Source organism: Eptatretus burgeri, chromosome 9, assembly GCF_056783735.1.
Source record: "Eptatretus burgeri isolate ZD-2024b chromosome 9, Ebu_testis_v1, whole genome shotgun sequence".
Classification (NCBI taxonomy): Eukaryota; Metazoa; Chordata; class Myxini; order Myxiniformes; family Myxinidae; genus Eptatretus; species Eptatretus burgeri.
In genome coordinates, this window is record NC_140969.1 from 2,859,324 (window position 1) to 2,886,875 (window position 27,552).

General features: G+C 45.3%; 1 protein-coding gene across 2 annotated transcripts; it reads right to left on the minus strand.

Annotated features, from left to right (window-relative positions):
• Nucleotides 1-1,180: 1,180 nt before the first annotated feature.
• Nucleotides 1,181-27,256, minus strand: GPHB5 (glycoprotein hormone subunit beta 5). 2 transcript variants are annotated; one of them, XM_085893940.1, is made up of 3 exons: nucleotides 27,142-27,256; nucleotides 15,598-15,811; nucleotides 1,181-2,723 (listed from the first exon to the last, which is right to left on the minus strand). In XM_085893940.1, the coding sequence occupies exons 2-3, from the start codon at nucleotides 15,787-15,789 to the stop codon at nucleotides 2,535-2,537; spliced, it is 381 nt and encodes a 126-aa protein (XP_085750066.1). In that variant the 5' UTR covers nucleotides 15,790-15,811; nucleotides 27,142-27,256; the 3' UTR covers nucleotides 1,181-2,534. The 2 variants fall into 2 exon arrangements, with proteins under 2 accessions (XP_085750066.1, XP_085750065.1); XM_085893939.1 differs by having other exon boundaries at nucleotides 27,129-27,256.
• Nucleotides 27,257-27,552: the final 296 nt, after the last annotated feature.

A 27,552-nucleotide genomic window follows, 5' to 3' on the forward strand; every position in this document is an offset into this window, starting at 1 on the left:
CAGCAACAAGAATGTCATCCATGATCACAAATATTCCATCTATGCCTTCAATCATCAGGTCCATAATCCTCTGAAAATTTTCAGGTGCACATTTCAGTCCAAAAGGAAGCCGAAGCCACCTGTACCTACCGAATGGTGTGTTGAAACACGCCAGATAGGACGATATACGGTATTCAGTGGAAGTGCGAATATTGTAGAGCACTCGACAAGCTTAAGCACTCCAATAAAACGGTTGGTAAGAAACGGCTCGCTTGGCATTCGATTAGCAATCACTGAACCGTCAAATTAAACATACACCTCCTGGAGACGCCCAAAATGTCAAATCGACACTTTTCTTGGACTCGGAACTGCTTCTAAGTTTGATTCGGGAGCTTAAATTTTGTAATTCAGCTTAGTTTAAGAGATTCTCAAGGTTATGGCATGTGCGGAAATGAAATAAAGCCACAAACGCTGGCGTCTCCAGGCATTTATAAGCATTGCAATGTACAGAGCGATTCGTAGTGATGATGAACAGACATTCGATACTATGAATGAGGTAAGTGAAGAAAAAAAAACTATTGGAAAGAACTTGTTGCGGCCTGTACAAGTCAAGTCATGGTTGAGCAGGCCAAAAAACATGGCGACTTCAGACTCCAGCGAGGTTACCGAGGATACTCCTGAAGACCCCATAGAGAGTGAGGTGGCCGAGGATGCGCCTGATGAAGGATATAATTAAATAATGCCGTTAATTATCTTCAAAAGGGTGTTTTAATGAACCCAAAGACCCATTTTTCACTCTTGCACTTCCTTGGAGTTTTCTTAGTATGCATGCAAAGTTTCAGGCTGCTCGGTTTCATGGTTTTGGAGTTCTGGAGGAGATACACACTGAAACACACACACACACACACACACACACACACACACACACACACACACACACACACACACGGATATTTATTAGTGCAGATTTTAAATCTGTGTTCAAGGCTTTAAATCAAACTTGGTATAAGTATATAAAATGATGTAATAATGTGGGCGAAGGCACATCTGGTGATTTCGTGACGTTGAAGAGTACCCTTCTCGTTAAAAATGTTTTGAAATCCCAGATAAACCTTTTGCATGTGAACGATGTATAAATGACTTCTCAAACAATCGACTTAAGACGCAATAAGAAAACAATGGAAAACAGTTTTCAGGAAACGTTGTTATAGAAGGCGTTTATTTCTTTGTCAAAGGTTTTTTTTATTACAATAAAACTACAAGTGCAGCTCTCCTGAGAATGCCACCAAACGACAAGTGCGATCGATTCATTTATATTAGAGAACATGCTTCGATGCCAGAAAAGAAAATCCATAAAAAGTCCAACAAGACGAAACAAATGAAACGGCAACAATGGCACAATGGTGAGATATTCAATAATTATACAAACAAGCACAATGTTAAAGTTTATCAAGAAATAGTCGAGCAGAAAAGTGGATTTTTGTTTTCTCCTTTCGGCAAAATTACTCTTCGTTAAAGAACATTGTTCGTTTGTACGTCGTGTGTAAACACTCCAACATTCTTCACATGTGTTTGAAAGTAGGAGAGACAGTACAAACCAGGAATACAAGAAGAAAGGGGAAGGAGGATTTCAAAAAAAAATAATAATAATAATAATTCAACCATCATGATGAAGTAGATGTACAACTTTCGTCCCATGTGGTCTGCACTCAGCACAGCCTCACCCCCGACCCCCAACCCCCGGGGAAAGTGAAAATAAAACCCTACATTCACTTGAAAATTTGATAAGTCCACCTAAAGGTAGGGGAGTTCCAATAGCCATTGTTTATAAACACAATTGTACCTGCTACTCGGTCCAAATAAAATCACAGCTTGTTGGCGTGACAACTCCTCGGTGGTGGAGTTGTGATGCATTTCCAAGATAATACTTCATTGTTGAAACAGAACAACTTGTCTACTCTCCATTTAGTCAATGGTTTACCCAAATTCAGAGGCTCTGTAGTTAACGTTTTAGTTGTTACGGTTAGGGTTAGGATTAGCTCGGTTCTTTGAGATTGTTAAAAAAAACAAAAAATTCCAATAAAACTCAAGTTTTGATAAACAGCTAATTTACTCTCCTTACGGAGTTTCGTGGTACGGTGGTCCAACAAAGCAAAAACCAAGCCTTTGTTCGGCTGGATTTTCATTCCTGGATCAAAACGCAACCAAGCTGCACCAAGTATGGATTTTTACTAAACAATCCAAATTAATCTTAAAAAGCATCCAAAACAAATGTATAGGAGCTGTTCCTGATAGACATCGTGGTGTTCGTGAAAGTGATACAATAAACAAGAAAGATGGCACAAGTTTAACATTTCTTGAATGTCTTATGAACAAAAACATATGAACAATTCAGTGTGATATATGATGCTAGCAGAAGATGACCTCACATCAACAGTCCAAAAATGCTTGACACCTGCAGGGTGCGGCCATTATCTGCACCTTCGGGCGAAACTGCTCATTTGAGGATTTGCGGGATTGAAACTGTTGGATTAGAACGTAAATCTCCTTCCGTTTCAGAAGGTCTCACATGCCATGTAGTCGAGGGAACACAGGCTACAGTCACAGCTCAGGGCCACAGGAAACGAGTAGTTTGGGTTCACTCCGGGCCTGCAGTTTGGGAGTTGGATGGTCTCGTAGCGAGTCTCGTAGTACGTGCAAACCACTTGGCTTGCCTGCACGAATGGAAGTTCTTCCATTGGTTTCTGCAAACACACAAATATTTCATCGTGTTAATTTTGTTTGTGAGAAGGAAAGTTATTTTGAAATACCTGTTTATTTCACATTTCACAGGTAACAAGGAAATGGAAGTTGGACGAGATGCTCATTTGCAATGATCTGCTTTTTCATCTCTTCCCTTCTTTTGTTTAGCTCATGAGATGATCGGGTGGTCTCCGTCTCATCAAGCGTCGGCGGTTATGATCGACAGTTCAAAACGACATGGGTTACTGTTCACTCATAAGTTAAAAAAAAAACAAACAAAAAAACAAACAAACATGAATTGACCAATTTATGAAAAATTTCAAGACCTTTGACTTCCATAATGTGTATGGTAACAGTTGGGGTTTGGGGGGGGGGGGGTCAGGTTGAGTTAAATGAGGTGGAAATCGAGAGAAACAATAACCATGAAGAGGGCAAGAAGGGATAAAAGAAAAAGGTTAGGAGAAGGTACTTAGCTATCGGGTACTGGATAAGATATGTGAGATACAAACACAGGGGTTTGCCTGCTCCTCTACTCGCTGCACCTTACTCGGTGCTCTTCAAACCTTGTTGGCATTTTCAAGAGATTTGTATAAATATATATATATATATATTTTTTTGTGACTGCCTAAAACACTTCCCTGAACCCACTAAGGAATGGGGTTGGGGATCATTGAATGTTACCTTTCCCATGTTGTTGTTGTTGTTGTTGTTGTTGTTGTTCGTCCTTCGGGTTCGAAGATGACCATGACTTCACTTTCAGTTGGGAGATTGGTGACTGTGGGTCCGGAAGTGACTGGTGAGGCCAATCTGGGCCCGGAAGGCACGCCCACATGTAGGACATAAAGGGATGGGTGCTGCAGTGGAAGTGGAGGTAGCCCGGGCCTTGCGCGCGGCGCGTTTCTTCTGTGCCTCTGCAGTGGGTCTGTTCTCTGCTGCACGGGCTCATGTGGTGAGCTTGCTACGCCAGGTTGGATGGTCCAGAGCAAGAGATTCCCAAGTGCTGAGGTTGATGTCCAAGTCTTTGAGGGACACTTTGAGGCAGTCCTTAAACCGTTTCTTCTGTCCCCTTACTGAGCGCTTACCTTGACACAGTTCTCCATACAGAAGCTGTTTTGGCAGTCGACTGTCAGGCATTCGAACGACGTGACCTGCCCATCTGGCTTGGGCTTTCCGTAGAAGGGTGTGGACGCTGGGGATTCTGGCCCGTTCCAAGACCTCTGTGTCGGGAATTTTATCCTTCCACCTGATGAAAAGGAGTCTGTGTAAGCAGCTCAGGTGAAAGTGGTTGAGCTGTTTGGCGTGTCTGCTGTAGACAGTCCATGTCTCACTGGCATAGAGAAGAGTGGTTAGTACCACTGCACGATAGACCTTCAGCTTGGTGGTAAGGCTGAGTCCTCTCCGCTCCCAAACATTCTCACAGAGTCGCCCAAAGGCAACGCTGGCCTTGGCAATCCTGTTATTGACCTCAGCGTCAATGTTCACCACTCACGAGAGTGCACTGCCCAGATAGGTAAAGCTGTCGACAGCCTGTAGATTCTGCCCCTTCACCGTGATATGTAGTTCCTGGTAGGGCTTTCCAGGTGCGGGCTGGTACATAACTTCAGTCTTTTTGGTGCTCATGGAGAGACCAAAGTTGTCACAAGCCTGTGAGAAGCAGTCCATTTCATCCTGCATCTTCTGCTTTGTGCAGGCATTGAGGACACACTCATCAGCAAACAAGAGATCTCTGATGATGGTCTCCTTCACCTTTGTAACAGCTTGCAAGTGCTTGAGGTTGAACAGCCTGCTGTCAGTCCTGTACCTGATGTGTATTCCATCCTGGCAGTCACGGAAGGCATCAGTCAGCATGGCAGAGAAGACCATGCTGAAGAGTGTAGGGGCAAGAACACAACCTTGCTTCATGCCGTTTGTCACTGGAAAGGCTTCTGACTCGTCTCCATCATTGAGAACTTTCACCATCATGCCGTCATGGAAATGACGGACAATCGTGATGAACTTGCCTGGACAGCTAGACTTCTGCATTATCTTCCAAAAGCCATCTCTGCTGACAGTGTTGAAGGCCTTTGTGAGATCGCCAAATGTCACCACAGGTCACTGTGCTGCTCTTGGCATTTTTCCTGGAGTTGGCGTGCAGCAAATATGATGTCGACAGTTCCACGTCCAGCATGGAAACCGCACTGGCTTTCTGGAAGGAGACCCTGCTCAAGGTGTTGATTGAGACGGTTGAGCAGGATGCGAGCTAAGATCTTCCCAGCTATGGGCAGGATGGAGATACCTTGAGGATTGTCGCAAGACGGGAGGTTGCCTTTCCTCTTGTAGACATGGACTATGCTGGCATCTTTCAGCTGTTGTGGGACCTTCCTTTTATTCCACATAGACTGGAAGAGTTCAGTCAGCTTCTGCACCATGACAGGGCCTCCTGATTTGTACATTTCAGCAGGAATTGCATCTGATCCTGGTGCTTTGCCACAGGAAAGTTGCTTGATGGCCTTTGTGACTTCTTCTTCTGTCGGGAGGTTGTCAAGGTCCTGGTTGATCTCCTCCTGAGGCAGGGGAGTGATGGCCTCGTCGTTGATATCAGCAGGGCGATTTGAGGACCTGGTTGAAGTGTTCAGCCCATCTCTCCAGAATCTACTTTTTCTCCGTCAGCAACTGGGTCCCGTCTGCACTGAGGAGGGGAGAAGAGCCAGAGGACTGCGGTCCATACACAGCTTTCAATGCGTCATAGAAACGCTTGGTGTCGTGACTGTCTGCGTAGCCCTGGATTTCATCAGCCTTCTTACTATACCATGTGTCCTGCATCTCACGGAGTTTCTTCTGTACTTTTTGTCTTGCGCTGGCAAAGGCATCTTTCTTTGCTTGTGACGTGGGGTCGTTCTGGTGTGCTCCGAACAGTTGGTGTTTCTCTGATAGCAGTGCCTGTATCTCTTCATCGTTCTCATCAAACCAGTCCTGGTTTCTGCGGGATGCTGGCCCGAGGTGTTCGAGGGCGATGGAGTGGACTGCATCTCTGAAAGCCACCCACTGTTCTTCAAGGCTGTCCTGGTCATCATGGGGTGTGCCCACCAGCTTGCCATCAAGGTCTCTGAAGATTTCTTCTGCAACTTTGCTGCTCTTGAAGGTCATGTGAGGCACACATCTTCAGGAGTAGAACGCCGTTGCTGTTTCACTTGCCAGTGCCGTGTCTTCCAATGATCCCTTCCCAAGTCTGGTGATCTGTCCCCACTCTGGCGTTGAAGTCCCCGAGGACAATAAGCTTTTCTGACTGTGGGACTGCTGCAATGAGGGCGTCAAGTTCTTCATAGAACTTATCTTTGATGTCATCCGGGTTGGTCATTGTTGGGGCATATGCACTGATCAACGTTTCACTCTTCTTGTTTCCAAGTGGGAGTTGAAGTGTCATCAGGCGATCATTAATGCCCTCTGGAAGCTTGGCAAGTTTTTGGGCGAGGTGGGATCTGATGGCGAATCCAACGCCTGCCTCTCGCCATTCAGCGCTGCTGCGAACACTCCAAAAAAAGGTGTACCCACCACCAACTTCTAAGAGCTGTCCCTTATCTGCAAGACGTGTTTCACTGAGTGCTGCTATGTCCACGTTGTAGTGAGCTAGTTCTTTGGCGACTAGTGCAGTTCTTCTTTCTGGTCTATCTGCTTTGATGTTATCCAGCAGGGTTCGCACGTTCCACGTGCCGAGGTTGAGCATCTTCAACTTGTTTTTTCTTGTTATGTCGACCGCTGATTGGGATCCCCACCAGCCGCGGTGTGCTGGCCAGGGTGAAGTGAAGCAGACTATGTTTAAGGCACCTTTTCTAGCCCCTTCCTCCATGGAGGTGAGCAGAGCGAATCCTAGAGAGGGCTGCTCAGACACCCGGGGGGCTGCCGAACTCCACTGCTGCTTCGGTCCAGTAGAGAGGGACGCTATGCCCTGGGCCACCTGTGTGCAGGTTCGTCACTCCTTCGCCTCTCTCCCATCGCCACAGGACTTGAGGTTGCACGGTATGGGGTTGAAGTCATGACTTGCGTGTGACTTGGATTTAAGTGAGGGGGAGTTGTGCAGATCGTCGGCCCCACTCTCTCGTCCTGGCCTATCAAAATCCAGCAGCAAGACATAATCGAGACGGCTGGGGACAGGCCAGGATGAAGTGGATGGTCAGAAGTGTCTTTCGTATCTCGCTCTGCCCTATTTGCGCTCCACGTCGCTTTGCTGGGATCACCTTTCTGCCCGTTGAACCTTCTGGTGGTTTCCTCCGCGCAATTCGCCGAACCCAGGCTTCACATGCGAGGTAGACAGACCTTTCACATAGCTACAAAGGCTTCGGCACAATGGAGCGCTTTAATAATAACAAAATCCAAAAAAAAACAAAAAATCAAACTTTTTCAAAAGTTTCAAAACTTTTTTTTGCCAAAAAACACTCCCTGACCCTCCACTGATGAACCTCTGAAAGTTTGACGAAGATCCGTTTGGCCATCTCTGTGCAAAACCTACAAGCAGCCATCTTACACGAGTCTCGACGTGGTATAGAAAATTTGTTTTTAATCTCTCTTCATGACTGGTCTCCCACATCCACTTCCCCTGATGTTAACTCAGCCTGGGAATTCATCCACAGAATATATCTATCTATCTGTCTGTCTGTCTGTCTGTCTCTCTCTGTGTCTCTCTCTGTTTACTCCATTGAACACTGAATCCTGTGGTGAGGCAGTTGCTCTGAAACGACTTGCATTCTCTTCCTGGAAGGCTAATCCGAGCCAGAAAACAACATCTATCCAGCCTCAAGAATGAACTTCCAAACTTGTCTCCTCTAAAACCTGATGTTGCCTTGCTCAGTCTCTCTTTGGAGTGTATGCTCCCCTTCCTTCCCTTCCCTCTCATCAAACGGTACCACAGCCGACTCCGCTCATGAGAAGGCCGAATGTTTCAATTCTGTGTTTGCTTCCACATTTTGTGTCCACAACCCCTCACTCTCGGTACCCATCCTTCCCTGTCATACCCAGCTGCTCCCGGACTCTGTGTCGCTTTTGTACCTGAGAATGTGGAGAAGATTCTTTCAACTTCTTGACTCTGACTCCGCTACTGGACTGAACAGCATCAGCCCACGTGTCTTAAAATCCTGCTCTGCTGCTGTTTCTCATCCTCTTTCTGCCATTTGTCCTAGGTCATCTTCTATGTGCTCAGAAATCTGACAACTTCACTGCACTACATCAAAATGTGTAAATGCAGATCCCCTTAACTACAGAACAATTGGTTCACTTCCAATCATCAGCAAGATCATGGAATCCATCATCACAGTTGATATGAAATCATTCCTTTTCTCTCCTTGGCAATTCTACTCCAGGGTTGCTTTTTAACCCAGTTTGTAGATAAGCCCACGAGGGGGAGTGCAGTGTTCGACCTCCTTTTAAGTGATGATCCCAATATGGTGGAGGAGGTGGAGGTCGGGGAGCATTTCGGATCAAGTGACCATAAAATTGTGTGTGCAAGGATTCTATTAAGGGTTGGAGTTCAGGAGAGTAGGGTAAGACTATTAGATTTCAGGAAAGCAAACCTTGAGGGTATGAGGAGAGAGTTGGGTGATGGAGATTGGGAGGGAGAAAAAGAGGGAGGGACTGAGAGAGAAGGGTGGGGAGGGATAGAGGAGGGAGAGAGGAGGATGGGGGAGAGAGGGGGATAGTGGGGAGGGAAAGCGGGTGTTCTGGACATGCCTTTGATAGGGGGACTTGAGGGAAAGCCGTGGGTAAAAAACAAAACTGCTAAAGAAAAAAAAGCTTTCATTTGTCCAATTTGCACATTCTTTGACACCCCTTCCTCTCCTCAACATCTGGAGAGTTGTATGATGGGCGAGGGTGTTTGGGAGGATGATAGCTTGAGGGAAAGGGGAGGGAATGGGAAGGCAGCGTGAGGGGAGGGAAAGCAGCATGAGGGGAGGGGAAGGCAGCGTGAGGGGAGGGGAAGGCAGCGTGAGGGGAGGGAAGGCAGCGTGAGGGGAGGGTCCGTTCAGAGATAACCACCACCCAGACACATATAGAGATGATCACTGTCCAGACATGTTCAGAGATAACCACCATCCGGACGATGGACATACTAAGGATGGGAAGAAAAAGAGGGGGGAGAGAGAGGGGTGGAGGAGGGACGAGGCAGGGAGACCGAGGAGGGGTGGGGGAGTGAAGAAGGTGGAGGGAGTGAGGAGTGGTGGGGGAGAAAGGAGGGGTGGAGGGTAAGCGAGAAGGGGTGGGGGAGTGAGGAGGTGTGGGGGAGTAAAGAGGGGGCAAAAAAGCAGTAAACAATGCATAAATAAAACCTATAACAAATAATAACATTACAATTAATTACTTTTTATAAAGTGTTGTCATGATTCATGATTGGGGTTGGATACAGCACATATTGCTTGTGATTGGCTTATTCAGGTGTGGCAGGCTGTCCAGCTGAGGTCGAAGGGTCAGAAGATGAAATGGAGGTTGATTCACTTGGAATGTTTTTGAAGAACTTAATAATGGAGACTTGAGTGGCTGTCTTCATTTTCTGTTCATTAACCTCCTTGTAACATTTCAGGACGTTCTCTCGCTCCCTCTATGCCTTGGAACTTCTCATGCAGTCGGGATCATGTTCATCATGAACATCGAGTTCAGAATGACGTGGCGTGGCAAAATCGTCCGCAGTGAGTGAACGATTCACTCAGAATGATGCAGTGTGATTGTTTTAGTTGTCGTTTTTGAATTAAATCTGCACTGTAGCGAAAATGCATTATCAGAACATGCTCTACCTTGGAGCAACTGCTGACTGTACATCCCGATTGGGGCACGAATTGTACCACCGTCGAGTGTAGGGCACTTGGAAAGCGGCTAAAGCACTCAAGGAAGCACTCCAATTAAATGTTTGATAAGAACTGCTGGCTTGGCAAGCGATAGCAATGTCTGAATGTCCAAACTATGTCTGAATTTGACAAATGAACACTTTTTTAGCAGTTGGATCTGCTGCTATGTTCAATTCTGGAGCTTAAATTTTGTAATTCTGCTTACTTTAAGAGATTCTCGAGGTTATAGCATGTGTGGAAATGAAATAACTCCATGAATGCTGCTGTTTCCGGGCGTTTATAAGCATTGTAATGTACCCAGCGATTTGTAGCTATGATGAACAGACATTCGATAACATGAGAGGAAAGTGGGAAAAAAAACCTTGTCATTAAGAAATCATTGCGGCCTGTTCCAAGTCAAGGCATGGTTGAGCAGGCCAAAAAAACATGGCGGCTTCAGACACCATCAAGGTTACTCAGGATATGCCTTAAGACCCCATAGAGAGTGGTGACCGAGGATGTGCCTGATAAAGGGTATAATTAAATATGGCAGTTAATTATCTTTAAAAGGGGTGTTTTAATTAACCCAAACCACCAATTTTCACTCTGCCTCACCACTGCCTACACCCACTGTGCAACCACAGCCTACACCCACTGCGCCACCACAGACTCCACCCACTGCCTGCACTCGCTGCACATTCACCACTGCCTGCACTTGCTTCCAACCTCCCCACTGCCTGCACTAACTGCACCCTCCCCACTGCCTGCACTCACTGCATCCTCTCCACTGCCTGCACTCAATGTACCCTCCCCACTGTCTGCACTCACTGCACCCTCCCCACTACCTTCTCACTCCCCTCTGCACCTTCACCACTGCTTGTAATTGCTGCCTCACCACTGCCTGTACTTGCTCCCTCACCACTACTTGTACTCACTGCCTCACCACTATTTGTTCTCGCTGCCTCTCCACTGTCTGTACTCGCTGCCTCACCACTGCCTGTCCTCACTGAATCACCACTGTCTGCCCTCGCTGCCTCACCACTGTCTGCCCTCGCTGCCTCACCACTGTCTGCCCTCGCTGCCTCACCACTGTCTGCCCTCGCTGCCTCACCACTGTCTGCCCTCGCTGCCTCACCACTGTCTGCCCTCGCTGCCTCACCACTGTCTGCCCTCGCTGCCTCACCACTGTCTGCCCTCAATGCCTCACCACTGCTTCACCACTGCCTGTACTCGCTGCCTCACCACTGCCTGTACTGGCTGCCTCACCACTGGATGTACTCGCTGCCTCACCACTGCCTGTTCTCTCTGCATACTTATCACTTCCTGCTCCCACTGCACCTCATCACTACCTGTACTTGCTTCCTCATCACTGCCTCTCCTGACTGACTCACCACTGCCTGTTCTCTCTGCATACTCATCACTTCCTGCTCCCACTGCACCATCACCACTGCCTGATCCCAATACACCCACACCACTGCCTTCTCCCACTGCACCATCACCACTGCCTGCTCCCACTGCACCATCACCACTGCCTGCTCCCACTGCACCATCACCTCTGCCTGCTCCCACTGCACCATCACCTCTGCCTGCTCCCACTGCACCATCATCACTGCCTGCTCCCACTGCACCATCACCTCTGCCTGCTCCCACTGCACCATCATCACTGCCTGCTCCCACTGCACCATCACCACTGCCTGCTCCCACTGCTCCCACACCACTGCCTTCTCCCACTGCACCATCACCTCTGCCTTCTCCCACTGCACCATCACCTCTGCCTGCTCCCACTGCACCATCACCTCTGCCTGCTCCCACTGCTCCCACACCACTGCCTTCTCCCACTGCACCATCACCTCTGCCTTCTCCCACTGCACCATCATCACTGCCTGCTCCCACTGCACCATCACCTCTGCCTTCTCCCACTGCACCATCACCACTGCCTTCTCCCACTGCACCATCACCTCTGCCTGCTCCCACTGCACCATCACCTCTGCCTGCTCCCACTGCTCCCACACCACTGCCTGCTCCCACTGCTCCCACACCACTGCCTTCTCCCACTGCACCATCACCTCTGCCTGCTCCCACTGCACCATCATCACTGCCTGCTCCCACTGCACCATCACCTCTGCCTTCTCCCACTGCACCATCACCACTGCCTTCTCCCACTGCACCATCACCTCTGCCTGCTCCCACTGCACCATCACCTCTGCCTGCTCCCACTGCACCATCATCACTGCCTGCTCCCACTGCACCATCACCTCTGCCTGCTCCCACTGCACCATCATCACTGTCTGCTCCCACTGCACCATCACCACTGCCTGCTCCCACTGCTCCCACACCACCGCCTTCTCCCACTGCACCATCACCTCTGCCTTCTTCCACTGTTCCGACACCACCACCTTCTCCCACTGCACCATCACCTCTGCCTTCTCCCACTGCACCATTACCACTGCCTGCTCCCACTGCACCATCACCACTTCCTGCTCCCACTGCACCATCTCCTCTGCCTGCTCCCACTGCACCATCACCACTGCCTGCTCCCACTGCACCATCACCACTGCCTGCTCCCACTGCACCATCACCACTGCCTGCTCCCACTGCACCATCACCACTGCCTGCTCCCACTGCACCATCTCCTCTGCCTGCTCCCACTGCACCATCACCACTGCCTGCTCCCACTGCACCATCACCACTGCCTGCTCCCACTGCACCATCACGACTGCCTGCTCCCACTGCACCATCACCACTGCTTGCTCCCACTGCTCCCACACCACCGCCTTCTCCCACTGCGCCATCATCACTGCCTGCTCCCACTGCAAATATCCTGAGCAACCTCACTCCACAACCGTACCCAACTATTATCTACAAATTTCTCACATTCTGCTACTTGCTGCAAATTATCTATCTGTTCCTTTAACGTAGTAATAACCATCCTCAAGAGGGTTATTTCCTCACACTTCAGGTCAGGTCAGGTCAGGTATGGGGAGCATGCACCAGAGCAGAGCGTCGCTGCGTCCACTTTCTGTCGTTGCTCCAGGGGCCTCCATCTGGCCATCCCCCAGGCAGATGCCTGGCCCATCCCCATCTCCTTGAGATGCTGATCAACCTGCTGCAACCATGAGGCACGTGGTCGGCCCATCGATCTCCTCCACTCATGAGGCTCCCTCGGTGAGAGAATCTGGTGAGCAGGATCAGCATCAGGAAAACAAGCTACATGTCCATAGAGCCTCAGCTGACGCTCACGGACCACGCAGGTAACAAATCTCATTTGAGTCTCTCTCAGCAACCACTCGTTGGACACAAAGTCCGACCAGCGAAAGCCAAGGATTCTCCGAAGAGACCTGGTACCAAAGGAATTAAGTCTCCGTCTCAGATCCCTTGTCAGAGTACAAGTCTCGCATCCCTCGAGCAAGACTGGAAGCACCAAGGACCTGAAGACTCAGACTTTCATCCTCCCGCACAGGTACCTCACACTTCCTACAACAGTAAGTACCCCCTGCTTCCCCTATTATTGATCTGGCCCACATTGAACATCCATCACATTTTATGAACTCCTCTACCTTTCTCCTTCGGTGTCCATTAATACCCCTTTTCACCCCCATACTCCCAAAGCCCCAATTCATCTAAAACGCTGAACTTAACACGAGGCCTCCCCCTGCTTCTTTCATTAAACGAACACAAATATCATTCAAAACTGTTATGATCACAACTACAACCTTTACAAACACAATCCCACAACCCCTGACACAAAAATGACAACAAAGTATGCAAAACAACACGCACAAAAAAACATTTATCTTGTTGTGGCCTCGGAGCTTACACAGCCAAGTGCGAACAACTGGAAGTGATGTCTTCACCAGCTGAAGGTTGTGGTCAAGGTTCATTTGAAACGTGTGTGTAGTTTCAGAGAAGAGAGCAAATACCTATTCATGGTGGGGGGTGGGGGTATCCCCTCCCAACCCCCCCTCCCCCAGACCCTGATCTTTTTAATGCCGTGATCAACCTTTGGTACATCATGGGTGATGAAGGTTGTGGTGAAGGTTCATCAAAATCATGTGTGTAGTTTCGGAGAAGAGAGAAAATACCTATTTTGGGGGTGGGGGGGGGTCAAAAACCCTCTGTAGACTTCCTGAATGAGCACAGATTTTGATGCGGTCAATACACCTACATTAGGCATCAAATATGAAGCTGGTGGCCACGTTTCATCAAAATCCTGTGTTTGGTTCAAGCCATAATGACTGAAGTGTTTACGGACTGACTGACTCACGAACTCACCTACGGACAACGCTCGATCGCATAAGCTCACCGGACTAAAGTGCAGGTGAGCTAATGATACAATCACCACGATAGGGATTACAATGTTCCAGATGTTTCTCGGCAATGGTTTGGATGTCGCAGACAACTTGATAGTCTGGAGGCACCACACCATAGCAAGTGCTCAAGTTGCTCCAAAACCGGGTTTTTGCAAAACATTTTTTTCGTAGAAGATGGAAGCCAGTTGGAATGTACCCGCATACATTTAGGAATTTGTTTCAGCCCTGTTTCCACTCTGGATTTTGGCCTTGAGGTCAATTGGAGGACCAGTCGGTCACTTCGTCAAAATAACATGGAAACACCAGTTGCGGCATACAATATCTGTTTACCAGTTTCTTTCCACATGATGATCAGGAATAAAAGACCAGTCAACCTGACTATATGACTGAAGATGACAAATCACATAATATGCAGTCTTGGAATCCAAGATGGATGCCATGTCAAACCGACATGCTCAGTATTTGATGTTTTTGGTGTTGTTTACAATTCCCAACCTGTGTAAATGAATTGGATCAAAGGCTTTGTTTGCGCTGCCTTTCAGTTCTAAAACACGTCCCCCCCCTCCCTGGCAGAAGATATTTAACTATGACAAATAACACATCTACTTGTGTATGTTCTCAGGTACACGGTAGCAATGTGAAGTTCAGAATGCCAGAGAGTTAGGGTTAGGGCCCTTCTCCAAATGTACGTGTGGTAGTGTGCTCTCCTAGCATGTAGGTATAAAGCATCCTTAGTAGGTGCTAGTGAATCCAGGTTCTTCTTCGCTCAAAATGATGCGCTTCAGATTTGCTGCATGGAGTTGGATTCCGTACACGAGTCGTACAACTTGCAGACGCATGACTCGGCATCAACCGGTGCAGACTCTTCAGGAAAGTCCGATTCTCCCAAATGAGCAAGTAACTGAGAACATTTGACAAAGGTGTTCCACGTAGTTTGTTTGTCAATACCCCCCAGGACCTGGCTGGTCTTATCACACCCAGTCATAGCATGAAAGGCCAGCAAAGATGTTCTCAGGCGACTGTCCATCTGAATCTTGTGTATTGGAATGTGCCTTTTCTTCTTTGCCATTCCAGCTTGCATCCATACATGTTTGCAAAGTTCGAGTGTGTGCGACACAAGGAGAGCGATGGCATGAGTGTCACGGCAAATGACATTCGCCTGCTGAAAACCGGACAGTTTGGCATCTCAAGTATGCACTATAAGCGTGTCTGCCTTCTCGTGATTCGAACTGGGACGAGAAAGTGTCCTGTCTGTCGAAGACCAAACTTTCTTCGGATCGGTGAATCCGCCACTCAGAATGAGTTCTCTTCTGACTTCTGTCTGATAGCAAGTTGAGAGCTCAGTGCAGAGAAAATTGACTTGCCTCGTTTTCTCCGAGGGAAATAAACTTCTCCCAATTCCCAATTTTCTGATCTCTGCTTTTCACCCTTCTTCAAATTCCTTTGCCTTTCTCTCCTCCATACTTTCCCCACATTCCTTCTTTGATTGAGTTCTCATGGCATGGTCAATCTTATCTGCGAGCCGGTTAAGTTCTCAATGAACCTACTGCCTTGCTTGTGTCTCAGAGACATTGGTGTACTATTATACATATTACCAGGACATTTCATTGACATAACAATTAACAAATCAACATCGATCTTGATCTTGGGATCCTCACATTATCAACTTTGCTTAGATTAGATGGGAACAACAAAGGGACCTGCAGCTCAACGGAATATTGTTTTTTTTTTTTTAAGAATAATAATAATCACCATCATGATCAACATCACAGTCGCACCTCCCAAGTTTCACATCGACCCCAGCAGGCATCTGTTGTGACTTTGAAATCCCTACAACCATGCTTTTGCACGGAGAAGGTGAACTCGCGTACAGCACAACCCACAAATGTTCTGAGGTCCAGGGCCTGGCTCGGTGCAGGTGTACCCAAGCACAACAAAAGGCCAAGCAGCGTAGAGCGGGGAACCGCCATGCCAGATGTCACAGCCTCGTCCCTGCAAGCACAACATGACCATCAGCATGACAATTTATGTTTGTCTCAATCACTTCTGCAAATTGACACCAGCATATGCAACAGGTACGCCATCCATAGATCGGTCGCAACTTGGTGTCCCTGCATGACGAGCAATATACAAACTCAGCCAAGTCGGCTACACTGTCATGCAGGAGTGTCCTACATAAGACTGAACTATTTATTTATTAAAGAATGAAAACAAATGTAAACAAGAAAGAGCAATCAGACATTTTCGACCCTCGCCAGGACTTGTTTTGTGTGGTGTTTGTCATTTTGTGTACTGCATTTTGTATGGTGTGTGTGTGTGTACTGCTGTGTTGCATGAATAACAATCAAAAAGGAAAAGATGAAGTCATCAGGAGGAACCTGGATAGGATTCAGGTTTCAGCTGCTACTTCTCTACCCTCAAAACCATCCAGGCGCAAACAAGTGAGCCTTATTCAAAAACAAAATCAAAAAGAACCAAAATTCAAAAATTAAATAATCCTGGCTGCCAGACCATGCATCCGATCAGATTGAAATTTAAAACATATGTTTACCATCAAAACTAGATCATAATTGTGAAGTTTCACGTCAATTGATGAAGCGGTTCAAGAGAAATCATTTTTAAAGATTTTTGTTCAATCCAACATGGCTGCCAGATCATGTGACTTATGCATTCTACGAGGATACCATAGTATCCCCAAGGCTTCCCTTCGATCTGTCAAGACATTCTGCAGAAGATGATTTTTCAAGGTTTATTCTTCAAAAAATCATAGCTGCCAAAACCATGTGACCTATGACATCATAAAACTAGGACAACCTTCGACGTCACGACATCACCAGTAAGCCTCCACCCACATTGTTACATCATTATACATACTTGTACCAAGTTTGATTTAAATCCCTGAACCCAGATTTAAAATATTAAAAAAATTCTGGCTGCCAGACCAAACATGCATTCAATGCGGTGGAAATTTAAAACAAATATTCCCCATAACTATGAGATCATAACTCTGATGTTTCACGTTCAAGAGAAGGAATTTTTTTTTTGTTGTTGTTCAGTACAATGTGGTTGCGAGACCATGTGACCGATGATGTTGAAATTTTCAACTAATATTCCCCATACCGAGAGAAATTGAAGGAGGTGGGTTTGGGGTGGATTTACGGTGGTAGAAAAGATTGAGGATTTGGATGGGGGACGATAGGTGGTGGTGAACAGCTGTTTTGAAGGCCTGGAGGGAAGAATGGGATTGAACAGAGTGAGGGAGTTTATTCCAAAGGCGGGAAAAAAGAGGAATGAAAGAGTGAAGGTGAGCAGTACTTCGTGTTTTTGGTAGTTTGACCAGAAGGGGGTTGCTGGCGGACCTTGAATGACCAGCGGAAATATGGGGGGGGGGGGGGAGGGACATGTTGCAGACAGAGCAGGGGGGCGAGACCAGAGAAAAGACGGCAGAAGACAGAAAGACCACCGACCTGCCTGTGGCTTCTGGTGAGAGAGAGAGTGTGAGGCCCAAAGACTCAGCCTCATTGCGGGAGATGCCAATTATCCAAAATGCCTTGGTTTCCACAGTGTGAAGCCGAGAAAGGTGGGAGGCAGGGGCACCAGCCCAGAGGGGAGAGCAGTACTCCATCAGGCTGTGGATTAAAGCTTTGTATGTGGTCAGGAGCTCAGGTGGGCCGAGGAAGGAATTTGCATGATGGAGGATTCTCAGTCAGCAACTGGCTTTGGAGGCCAGGTTGGAAATGTCGCTTTCCCATGAAAGATCATGGCAGATAGTGAGACCCAGAAGCTTGAATGAAATGACTTCTTCCAGAGGATTGTTGAGAAAGTAGATGAGGGGGGGGGTTCTAAACGGTCCTTTCGGAGAGATATAGATCAAAGAAGCTGCTGCTTGCCAGTCTGAGGGATGACAGATGGTACGGCAGAGGGTGGAGTCATCAGCAAAGAGATATAGAGGATTTTACAGAGAGTCGGAGAGATCATTGATGAAAACCAGAAAAAGAACAGGGCCCAGAACGCTACCTTGAGGAACTCCAGCCTGCACAGGAAGGGGGGATGAAAGAACTCCATTTAGGGTCACATGTTGACTGCGACAGGAGAGGAAGTCTGTGAGCCATGAGTGGAGATGGCCTTGGATACCATAGGAAGAGAGTTTGGTGAGCAGGGCAGGGTGCCAGACCATGTCAAAAGCAAACGATATGTCCAGGCTTATGGCTCTGATTTCATGTCCGGCATTGAGGACCTCCATCCATTGTTGGGAGAGCAGAAGAAACATATCCAGGGTAGAGTGACCTGCTCTAAATCCAAATTGATGATTGGAAATCAAGCCATTGGAGAAGAGGAAGAATTTTAATGTCTGAAGCGATGATGGATTCCATCACCTTGCTGATGATTGGGAGAAGGCTGATTGGTCTGTAGTTACAGGGATCTGTTTTTGCACCTTTTTGTGCAGGGTGTGAGTTGTGTGTTTGTGAGTTGCTGTGAGTGAGTTGTGTGTTTGCTCTCATACGAGCCTCGACCAAGGTATACAAAAAAAGAAAAAGAAAAAAGGGTGGTAATGTTTGCTGATTTCCAAGCAGATGGCAGATGACCTTGAGCAAATTATAGGGTGAATGGGACAGAGAGAGGGTGAGCAAGAGCATTGGAGCAGATTTTTAGGACAAAAATTTAGTTTTTCAAACTAACATGGCTGCCAAACCACACAACATATGGCATTGAAAATTTGGCCTCCACCCACGATTTGGTTGAGGATCACATGTGTGAAGTTTCATTTTGATCAAATAATGATCGTTTTTTTATCCAATATGGCTGCCACAACATGTGACCTGTGATGTCATAATTTCCACACTGTATGCAGCTACATTGTTCGATGATATTTTTGACAAATTTCACTTTTATTGGTTAAGCGGTTCCAAAGAAAGCATTATTTAATATTTTCTTCAATCCAATATGGCTGCCGAACCACGTGACTTGTCAATTATTCTTTGTCACTTTAGTATTCCCAAGGCATGGTAAATAAGTTTGTAAAGTTTCCCCCCAATCTCTCCAGCCATTCTGGAGAAGAAGATTTTTGAAGGTTTTAAGGTAAATCCAAGATGGCTGCTAGACCATGTGACCGATGACATCATAGTTATCAAAATTTATTCAACATGGCCGGTCGATCATTGATGCGCAGTTTCACTTCGATCTTTAAAGCGGTTCTAGAGAAAAAAAATTCCTTTAAAAAAACAACAAAACAATATGGCTGCCAAACCACGTGACTGATGATGTCATTAATCTATAATTCCAGCAATCTCTGTGTGTCTGTCTGTCTGTCTGTATGCGACCGCTGTTTCTCGACAACCACTGGTCCGATCTAATTGAAAATTGCTGGGGACCTGTGGATGTGCTTTTTCGAGGTTTGATATTAATCGGACAAGTGGTTCCCAAGTTATGGCCATTTAGTTACCAAACCAATGACAGGATATGGTGCTATGACATCACGATTGACGTTACAATTCTTTTTTTTTGCACGTATGGCCACGCACGTACGGGCCCGCATGTACCGGCACGCACGTATGGGCACGTACTAATAAAAAAACAATTCTGTTGACCAATCTATCCCGAGATGAACCTCACCAATTTTTATACTAATCCAATACAGCGTTCAACTTGTCGAATTTTGACCGGGATACCACTTCACCGATGACATCACAGTCAAATTAAATCATTCTCAATCCCCATGCAGCGTCATTGCCAGATGTTAGGCTTCAGTTTTTTTCCATGGTGCAGTTTAGGAGATACGGAGGTCCAAAGTTTTTCCATTTCTCCAACATGGCTGCCACCCCACGTGATCAATGACGTCATAATTGTCATTTTAAAAACTCTGCATGAGTAGTCGCTCCTCTGGTGAAAAATTTGGGTCAATCCGCCAAGTGTGTGCAGAGAAAAACACACGTTCTGTGCAGCCAAACAGACAAACAAACACAAGGAGAGCATCAGAAGTATTTCTTTGGTTATCTAATCTAATCTAATACTGTAAATGTCAGTGTGTGTCTGTCCATCCATCTCCTCCATAACTCCAAAACCATGAAACCTAGCGGCCCCAAACTTTGCATGCATACTAAGGGACCTCCAAGGCTGTACATTAATGGGAATTGGATGTTTAGGTTAATTTAAACACCCCTTTTGAAGATATTTAACGGTCTTGTCTAATTATTCTATATCGAGGCGTTATCTTTGGTCACCTCGCTGTCCCTTGCTGGGGTCTTAATTCACCATTAGTTGTGGCCTGCTCAACAGGCCAAACTGTTTTTGGTCTTTTTGATACATGGAAGGCATTTCTTGCAAAACTTGCCGTTTTTTCTTAGGACATTGACACCTCGACTTTCCGCCAATTCCAACATCTTAAAGAACTATCGACACATCACACGCCATCAGTGTTTCCGAGATTGGAATGTTCAAGCAGGAACAGAACTTTGTCAGATTCCAACATTTCCAACATTTTGGCCCGATGTTTACCTTTCTAATTAAATCGGACAACTTTGATAGCACCACCGCGGACTTGACAGTGTTTCAGTGAACGGGTGTTGAGGATTTTGAAATGCAGCTCATTGAGTTACAATGCTCAGACTTATGGGCCTCAAAGTTTCGGGGATCTGGAGCACACACACACACTTGAGGCTACCGAGAGAGAGATCACAAGGTCCCTATCCTGACCTTCTGGAAGTCCTTGCCTGTGATTGATTGCTTGAACAAAGTGGCATTTTCACTGCTCTCAACATTTGGATCCACACACCTCTGTGAACAGATATCTTCACATATGAAGTCACGACAACTCAGCAAGGGCAAGGATCACACGAAACGGTAAGATCTTCCTGTTAATTAATTTATTCATGAAGGTGCAAACATTTAAGTAGAACTATTATATTATTGATGTTAAAAATGTATCAATGGCACGCAGGTCCATAAATAATAGTTACTAAATTAACTCTTGGCACGCCACTTCTGAAAGGTTACTGAACCCTGATCTAAGCAGTCTCAACAGTTGAAAGGCACATTCCAAAAGTACGTAATTAATAGATGTACGTGTCGTCACCATGCAACTGGTGTTCAAAGAGTACATAATTATTTGACATCTTGTGACATGCAGACATCAACTGAGCTTTATATGTACATTAAGATGTTCTACAACTGATTTACTAATGCTGAAGTACAAACTTTGTCCACGTGCTCACATTGTATTGTTACTGTACATACTTTGTAGACGATCTAACATTCTAAATAGTATGTACTTTATAGAAATATATGTTTGTTGTTTATAAATGTATATTTTTTTTGTTCTTTATAGAAATATATGTCCGTCCCGGATTGTGTCCAATAGCTGAGGAGACTGCTTTGGCAGCACCAACGCTCTGCACAGAGGAAAGATGTCCCAATGTCTCAATGTCCCATTAGTTGTGGTCCCAATGTTAAGATGTTAAGATGTCCCCATCATGAGTTAAGATGTCCCAATGGATGGATGGAAACAAAGAGCTTACACTATTATTTGAAGGAATTATAGACTTTGGAATGTGCTTTATTCAGGGTGAGAATCTTGCTATGGGAAGGTTAGAAGCATATCTTTGTGTCCATGGGGCGTTCATGAGTCTGTCGAAGCCCCTTACAGTCAGGGGAGGGGGAATGGTTAGGTGAGGGAGGGACAGTGTACTTTCAGGACCAGACCAGGTAGTGGCCATGAGATTGAGCGTATATGGAAGGGTCAGCTTAGACTTTCCTCATAGGCCACTCCGACAATCACTCAGTTTGATGACATGGTTGAGAACAAATCCACCCAAGAGTACTCAGGAGGTGTTTCACCACTACAAGGAGAGTGTTGCTTTTGGGAGAAGAGCAAGCCAGCGTGAATAAGGAAACGCAAACGACGTAGTGTGAACGACGCAGTATGAATCCATCCCTCCATGGGGACCATACTCTGTGCAGAGCGTTGGTGCTGCCCAAGCAGTCTCCTTGGCTATTGGACACAATCCTGGATGGGTCACCACTCCGACACAGGATACCAGCATGCTGCCACTCATTTTGTTGATCTCGAAAGGATGACAGGCAGAGTCAACCCCACCTGATATTAATTCAACAGCCGAGTGGGATTTGAACTCAGGATCCTAGCCCAAGCCCACCACCCTAACCGTTAAGCCAACACCAGCATGCAGCATGAATGACGCGGCACAAATGAGGCAGGGTAAACGAGGTGGCACAGAGACAGTTTGACTTAGGTGGTGCAGACGAGGTGGCACGAACAAAGCAACTCGAGGAAAAGGGGAAATGTTGTGTCCTGTTATTATATTGATGATGTAAATGTTAATATGATCTTTGATATGGGATGGCACTCATGAAGGGGATGGGGAGAGCATCAGAGGAGAGAGAATATGGTGGTGATTGAGTAAAGCCTGTTATTGTAATCCTGTGGTCTGGATTACAATAACCGGTTATTGTAACTGACTAAAACACATTGCAATAACATAGTCCAAGATTCCTGAGGTCAACTTCCTGGATCTCCAATTATTTAGTCCTTTCTCTTTCCTGAATCTCCAGTTCTTTAACCCATGGTCTTTCCTGAATCTCCAGTTCTTTCAGCTTATATTCCCTCCATCTTCTGTTTTCTTGTTCTTTGAACTGCAACTCCAATTTTTCAATTCAATACTTTCAGACTTCTCATCTGTTAACAAACGGAATGCCAATTCCTCCAAATGCTTTTCAACTAAATTGTTTACCACAAATGATAGAATTTCAGCCTTCTTTCAAATTGGTCTAACCTGTCGGTTACAATACTTGGCTACTTCCATAAACTCCACTTTCTTTAATGTACCAAGTTTTTCCTCATCTGGTGACTCAACAAACTTCTTTCTATGAAATACCATTATGATCGTTTGTTCTTTCACTCTGTTTTCTTTTAATCAATTTATTATTATTATTATTATTATTATTATTATTATTATTATTATTATTATTGGCAATTTGGTTTCATATCCTGGACGAGCCCCCAATTTATATTCCGTGTCAACCTCAGAGCACCACAGCGAAGGCACCAGTATCCCAGATGGTGTCACGGCAGAAAATAAATAGACACTGATGTGCTATTAGTGTTGTTTTAAGGGTTAAACCAACATCCAGGTGATGGACAAAAACAATGGAAACACCTGGGTGAATGAGGGACACCAAATATATGGAAAGCAACTGCTTCCACATAGGTGTGGCCCACATGTTAATTAAGCAAATAACATCCCAGCATGCTTTGGGTCATGTATAAAAATGCTGCACAAGCTTGGTTGCCTATAATTATGGCGAGCATGGCTGCAAGAGGAGACGCCAGTGACTTTGTAAGAGGGGTGATTGTTGGGGCACGTTTGGCAGGAGCTTCAGTAACAAAGACAGCTCAACTTGCTGATGTTTCACAAGCAACGGTGTCTAAGGTGATGTCGGCGTGAAACTTTGAGGGAAAGACATCATCAGTCAAGGTCCACAGTAGGTGGAGTGCATACTCCAGGATCCTAATATCCATACATTCATTTGAAGTGCAAGGCAAAGCAGGCGAGCAACTGAAGATCAATTGACTGTAAATTTTAATCTGGGGCATGAGCAGCCAGTTTCATTTTAAAAAAAAACAGTCTGCCAATAACTCCACAGACCAGGATACCAGTCGGGTTGCAGTGCTCATCACGAACTGCTCATCATACCTGGCAATGCACGTTTGTGAGTTCAGTGGTGGAAAGAGGGGCATACAATGGTTTACTAAACAGCGGAGAAGTGTGATATGGTCAGATGAATCATCCTTCACAATGTTCTCGACAAAGGGACGAGTGCACATGTGACACCAACCTAAAGAACTCCACAACCATGAGAGCTTGGTTCCAACAGTGAAGGGTTCTAATCGTTCTGTAATGTTGTGGGACACGTTTTCCTTGAATTGTTTGTGTGCAGTCATTCCCTTAGAAAGCAAGGTGCATGTCAATCACTACTTAATGGAACTGAGTGATCATCTTCACCCAATGGTGCAGCATTCCTTTCCTTCTGGGAGGGGTATCTTCCAGGATGACAATGCCCCCATCCACACAGCACATGTGGTTGCCCAATGGTTAGTTGAGCATGCCACTGATGTTATTCATGTGCCATGACCTTCTGAGTCACCAGATCTGAACCCAATCGAGCATTTATGGGATATTCTAGAACGACGTCTGAGACAGCATTTTCCACCTTCATCAAAGAGGTGTGAGTTCATTGACTTTCTCGTGTAACAATGGTGCCACATCCTTCCTGGAGAATCACAGACACTGGCAGACTCTACGCAACGGCACATACGTGAGCACATACCATATTGGCCACACATGATGGCCCCAACACCCTGTTAAGTGACTTTACATTGATGTTTCTATTATTTGTCCATTTCCTGTACGACAGGAGAAAGAAGGGCAACTTCATAAGGAATATTTATTTATCCCTACTGTCAACCCTAAGCACAATAATACAAGTGAAAGGTCACCCCTGATGACTTTCCTAAGAATCCCCAAATTAAATAAATAGAAACAACACAGACATCAATGCAGCTGCAAGTTAACTCACGACTCTCGATATAGCAACTTAGCTCAAGCAAGCAGTTTGTACAGTAAAACCTCCAGTGGGTGATAAGTGGGTGAAAGGTCGGCAGTGAGTAAAGTTGAAAGGGTCTAGTCTGGAGGGTGCACACAAGATGAAGGCAAATGGACAGTTACGTTGTACAAGTCCTCAAGAGGTGAAGCCCTTGTATCACTGAAGTATAGCGAAAACCCCGAGTCCACATGTAAAGCTGTATCACAGATAATGAAGACAGGAAATCAAAGTTGTAAAGGACAATGTGCTACTTAAAGGACAAGAGGGGTTGGAGGGACAAAAAAGGTCCGAGAGTAGGCATTCTCAACCAACCGAGTGCCTTCTCAAAAATGGCACGGAAACCACCTGATATGATGCCAATGAAGGCATACAAGGAAGAGTTTAGAAATAGTCGCCGAGATAAACAGTAGTGCAATATCTGACAGGTAGGTTACATGAGTAAAGGGAGTTCAGCAAAGAAAAGAGGGTATGATAAACAGAAGCGAAGCTCGATTGGCACAGCCCAACGCACAACGGGTTGAAGGTGATCCATTGTGGTCAGGGATAGGTGAGGCACTGAAATCCAAGCTTGGCATGCGGAACACCCCCGATTCCTCCTTTACTGATTATGTGAAGCTGTTAGAGTATCATATCCACTGGTATTATAAAATGGTCTGCACTGCTTGAAACAGGGTGGAGCAGCTCAAGATAAAGTATCCATGCCTTCTCTCCTTGTCATCCTTATTTCCTTCTGTTCCGAATTCTCAAATTCCTTGCCTTATAACTTGTGCTGTTGTTGTCATTGTTGTTGTGACTTAACAGGAAATTTCACAGCCAATATAACCTCCACCAAAGTAAAGTTAAATGTTATAAGAGTCCAGAACAATAGTGATCAGCTAGTATATAGTCATAAACCAGTGTTTCCTCATAAGCCAGGAATCAGCCAACTAGTATATAGCCATCAACCAGTATGTAGTCATCAGTAAGTGTATAGTCAGAAGTCAGTATGTAGTCATAAGTCAGTATGTAGTCATAATCCAGTATGTAGTCATCAGTCAGTATGCAGTCATCAGTCAGTACATAGTCATCAGTCAGTATATAGTCATCAATCAGTATATAGTCATGAGTCAGTATATAGTTATGAGTCAGTATATAGTCATTAATCAGTATATAGTCATGAGTCAGTATATAGTCATCAATCAGTATATAGTCATCAATCAGTATATAGTCATCAATCAGTATATAGTCATCAATCAGTATATAGTCATGAGTCAGTATATAGTCATCAATCAGTATATAGTCATCAATCAGTATATAGTCATGAGTCAGTATATAGTCATCAATCAATATATAGTCATGATTCAGTATATAGTTATGAGTCAGTATATAGTCATGAGTTAGTATATAGTCATCAATCAGTATATAGTCATCAATCAGTATAAAGTCATGAGTCAGTATATAGTCATCAATCAGTATATAGTCATGAGTCAGTATATAGTCATCAATCAATATATAGTCATGAGTCAGTATATAGTTATGAGTCAGTATATAGTCATGAGTTAGTATATAGTCATCAATCAGTATATAGTCATCAATCAGTATGAAGTCATGAGTCAGTATATAGTCATCAATCAGTATATAGTCATGAGTCAGTATATAGTCATCAATCAGTATATAGTCATCAATCAGTATATAGTCATGAGTCAGTATATAGTCATCAATCAATATATAGTCATGAGTCAGTATATAGTTATGAGTCAGTATATAGTCATGAGTTAGTATATAGTCATCAATCAGTATATAGTCATCAATCAGTATAAAGTCATGAGTCAGTATATAGTCATCAATCAGTATATAGTCATGAGTCAGTATATAGTCATCAATCAATATATAGTCATGAGTCAGTATATAGTTATGAGTCAGTATATAGTCATGAGTTAGTATATAGTCATCAATCAGTATATAGTCATCAATCAGTATAAAGTCATGAGTCAGTATATAGTCATCAATCAGTATATAGTCATGAGTCAGTATATAGTCATGAGTCAGTATATAGTCATCAATCAGTATATAGTCATGAGTCAGTATATAGTCATGAGTTAGTATATAGTCATCAATCAGTATAAAGTCATGAGTCAGTATATAGTCATAAATCAGTATATAGTCATGAGTCAGTATATAGTCATTAGCTATCAGTCAGTGTGACACATTTTCCCTGAGGGGTGTGCATCACTTTGGTGAATGTGACTAATTCCATCAGATCACACGTCACGTTTTTAGCTCGGAAACGTTTTGAAAACGAAAATAACATTTTAGTCTCCATCATCTCACTGACATGTCTTGAATGTTTTATATTTTTAGAATCCGAATATTTATACATCAGAAAGTTTGTTACATGTAAACACACACCTACACACACACACACACACACACACACACACACACACACACACACACACACACACACACACACACACGCACACACACACACACACACACACATACACACACATACACCTACACACACACACACACACACACAGACACAGACACACACACACACACCTACACACACCTACACACACCTACATACACACACACACATAAAAGGAGTGGAGTTGGGGAGACATAATGTTCGACCGTCAGCATGGCCACAATCACAACACATCAGGAAGATGTTGACAACGAGGCTCAGGCCGAACACGTCACTCACCAAGTAAAGTTACCTTCAATCAGGGGTATGGACACTACATGTGCCGACGTCGGGATATCCTGCTTTGGAGAGAGGAGAATGTGAGAGGAGGGCACGGATGGGGTTGGGACGTTGGGTGGAGAACACAACCTATAATCATGGAAACACAAGTCTACCTGAGGCTGTGAATGAGTCCGTGACATTTCTCATGATCACAAACCGTGTTGTCAGTCGGAGAAAGCATAACACGTGTGTCTGTGTGTGTGTGTGTGTGTGTGTGTGTGTGTATGTGTGTATGTGTATGTGTATGTGTGTCTGTGTGTAGGTGTGTGTGTATGTATGTGTGTCTGTGGGTAGGTGTGTGTGTCTGTGGGTAGGTGTGTGTGTGTGTGTGTGTCTCTGTGTGTGTATGTGTGTGTATGTGAGTGTGTATCGGGGTATGTGT

Excerpts from the sequence above, each read along its gene's own strand:
- GPHB5 (XM_085893940.1), bottom strand. The coding sequence starts at position 15,789 with ATGGCGGTTCCCCGCTCTACGCTGCTTGGCCTTTTGTTGTGCTTGGGT. Across the intron at positions 2,724-15,597 it reads GTCGATGTGAAACTTGGGAG|AAACCAATGGAAGAACTTCC; the intron begins GTGCGACTGTGA and ends GTGTGTTTGCAG.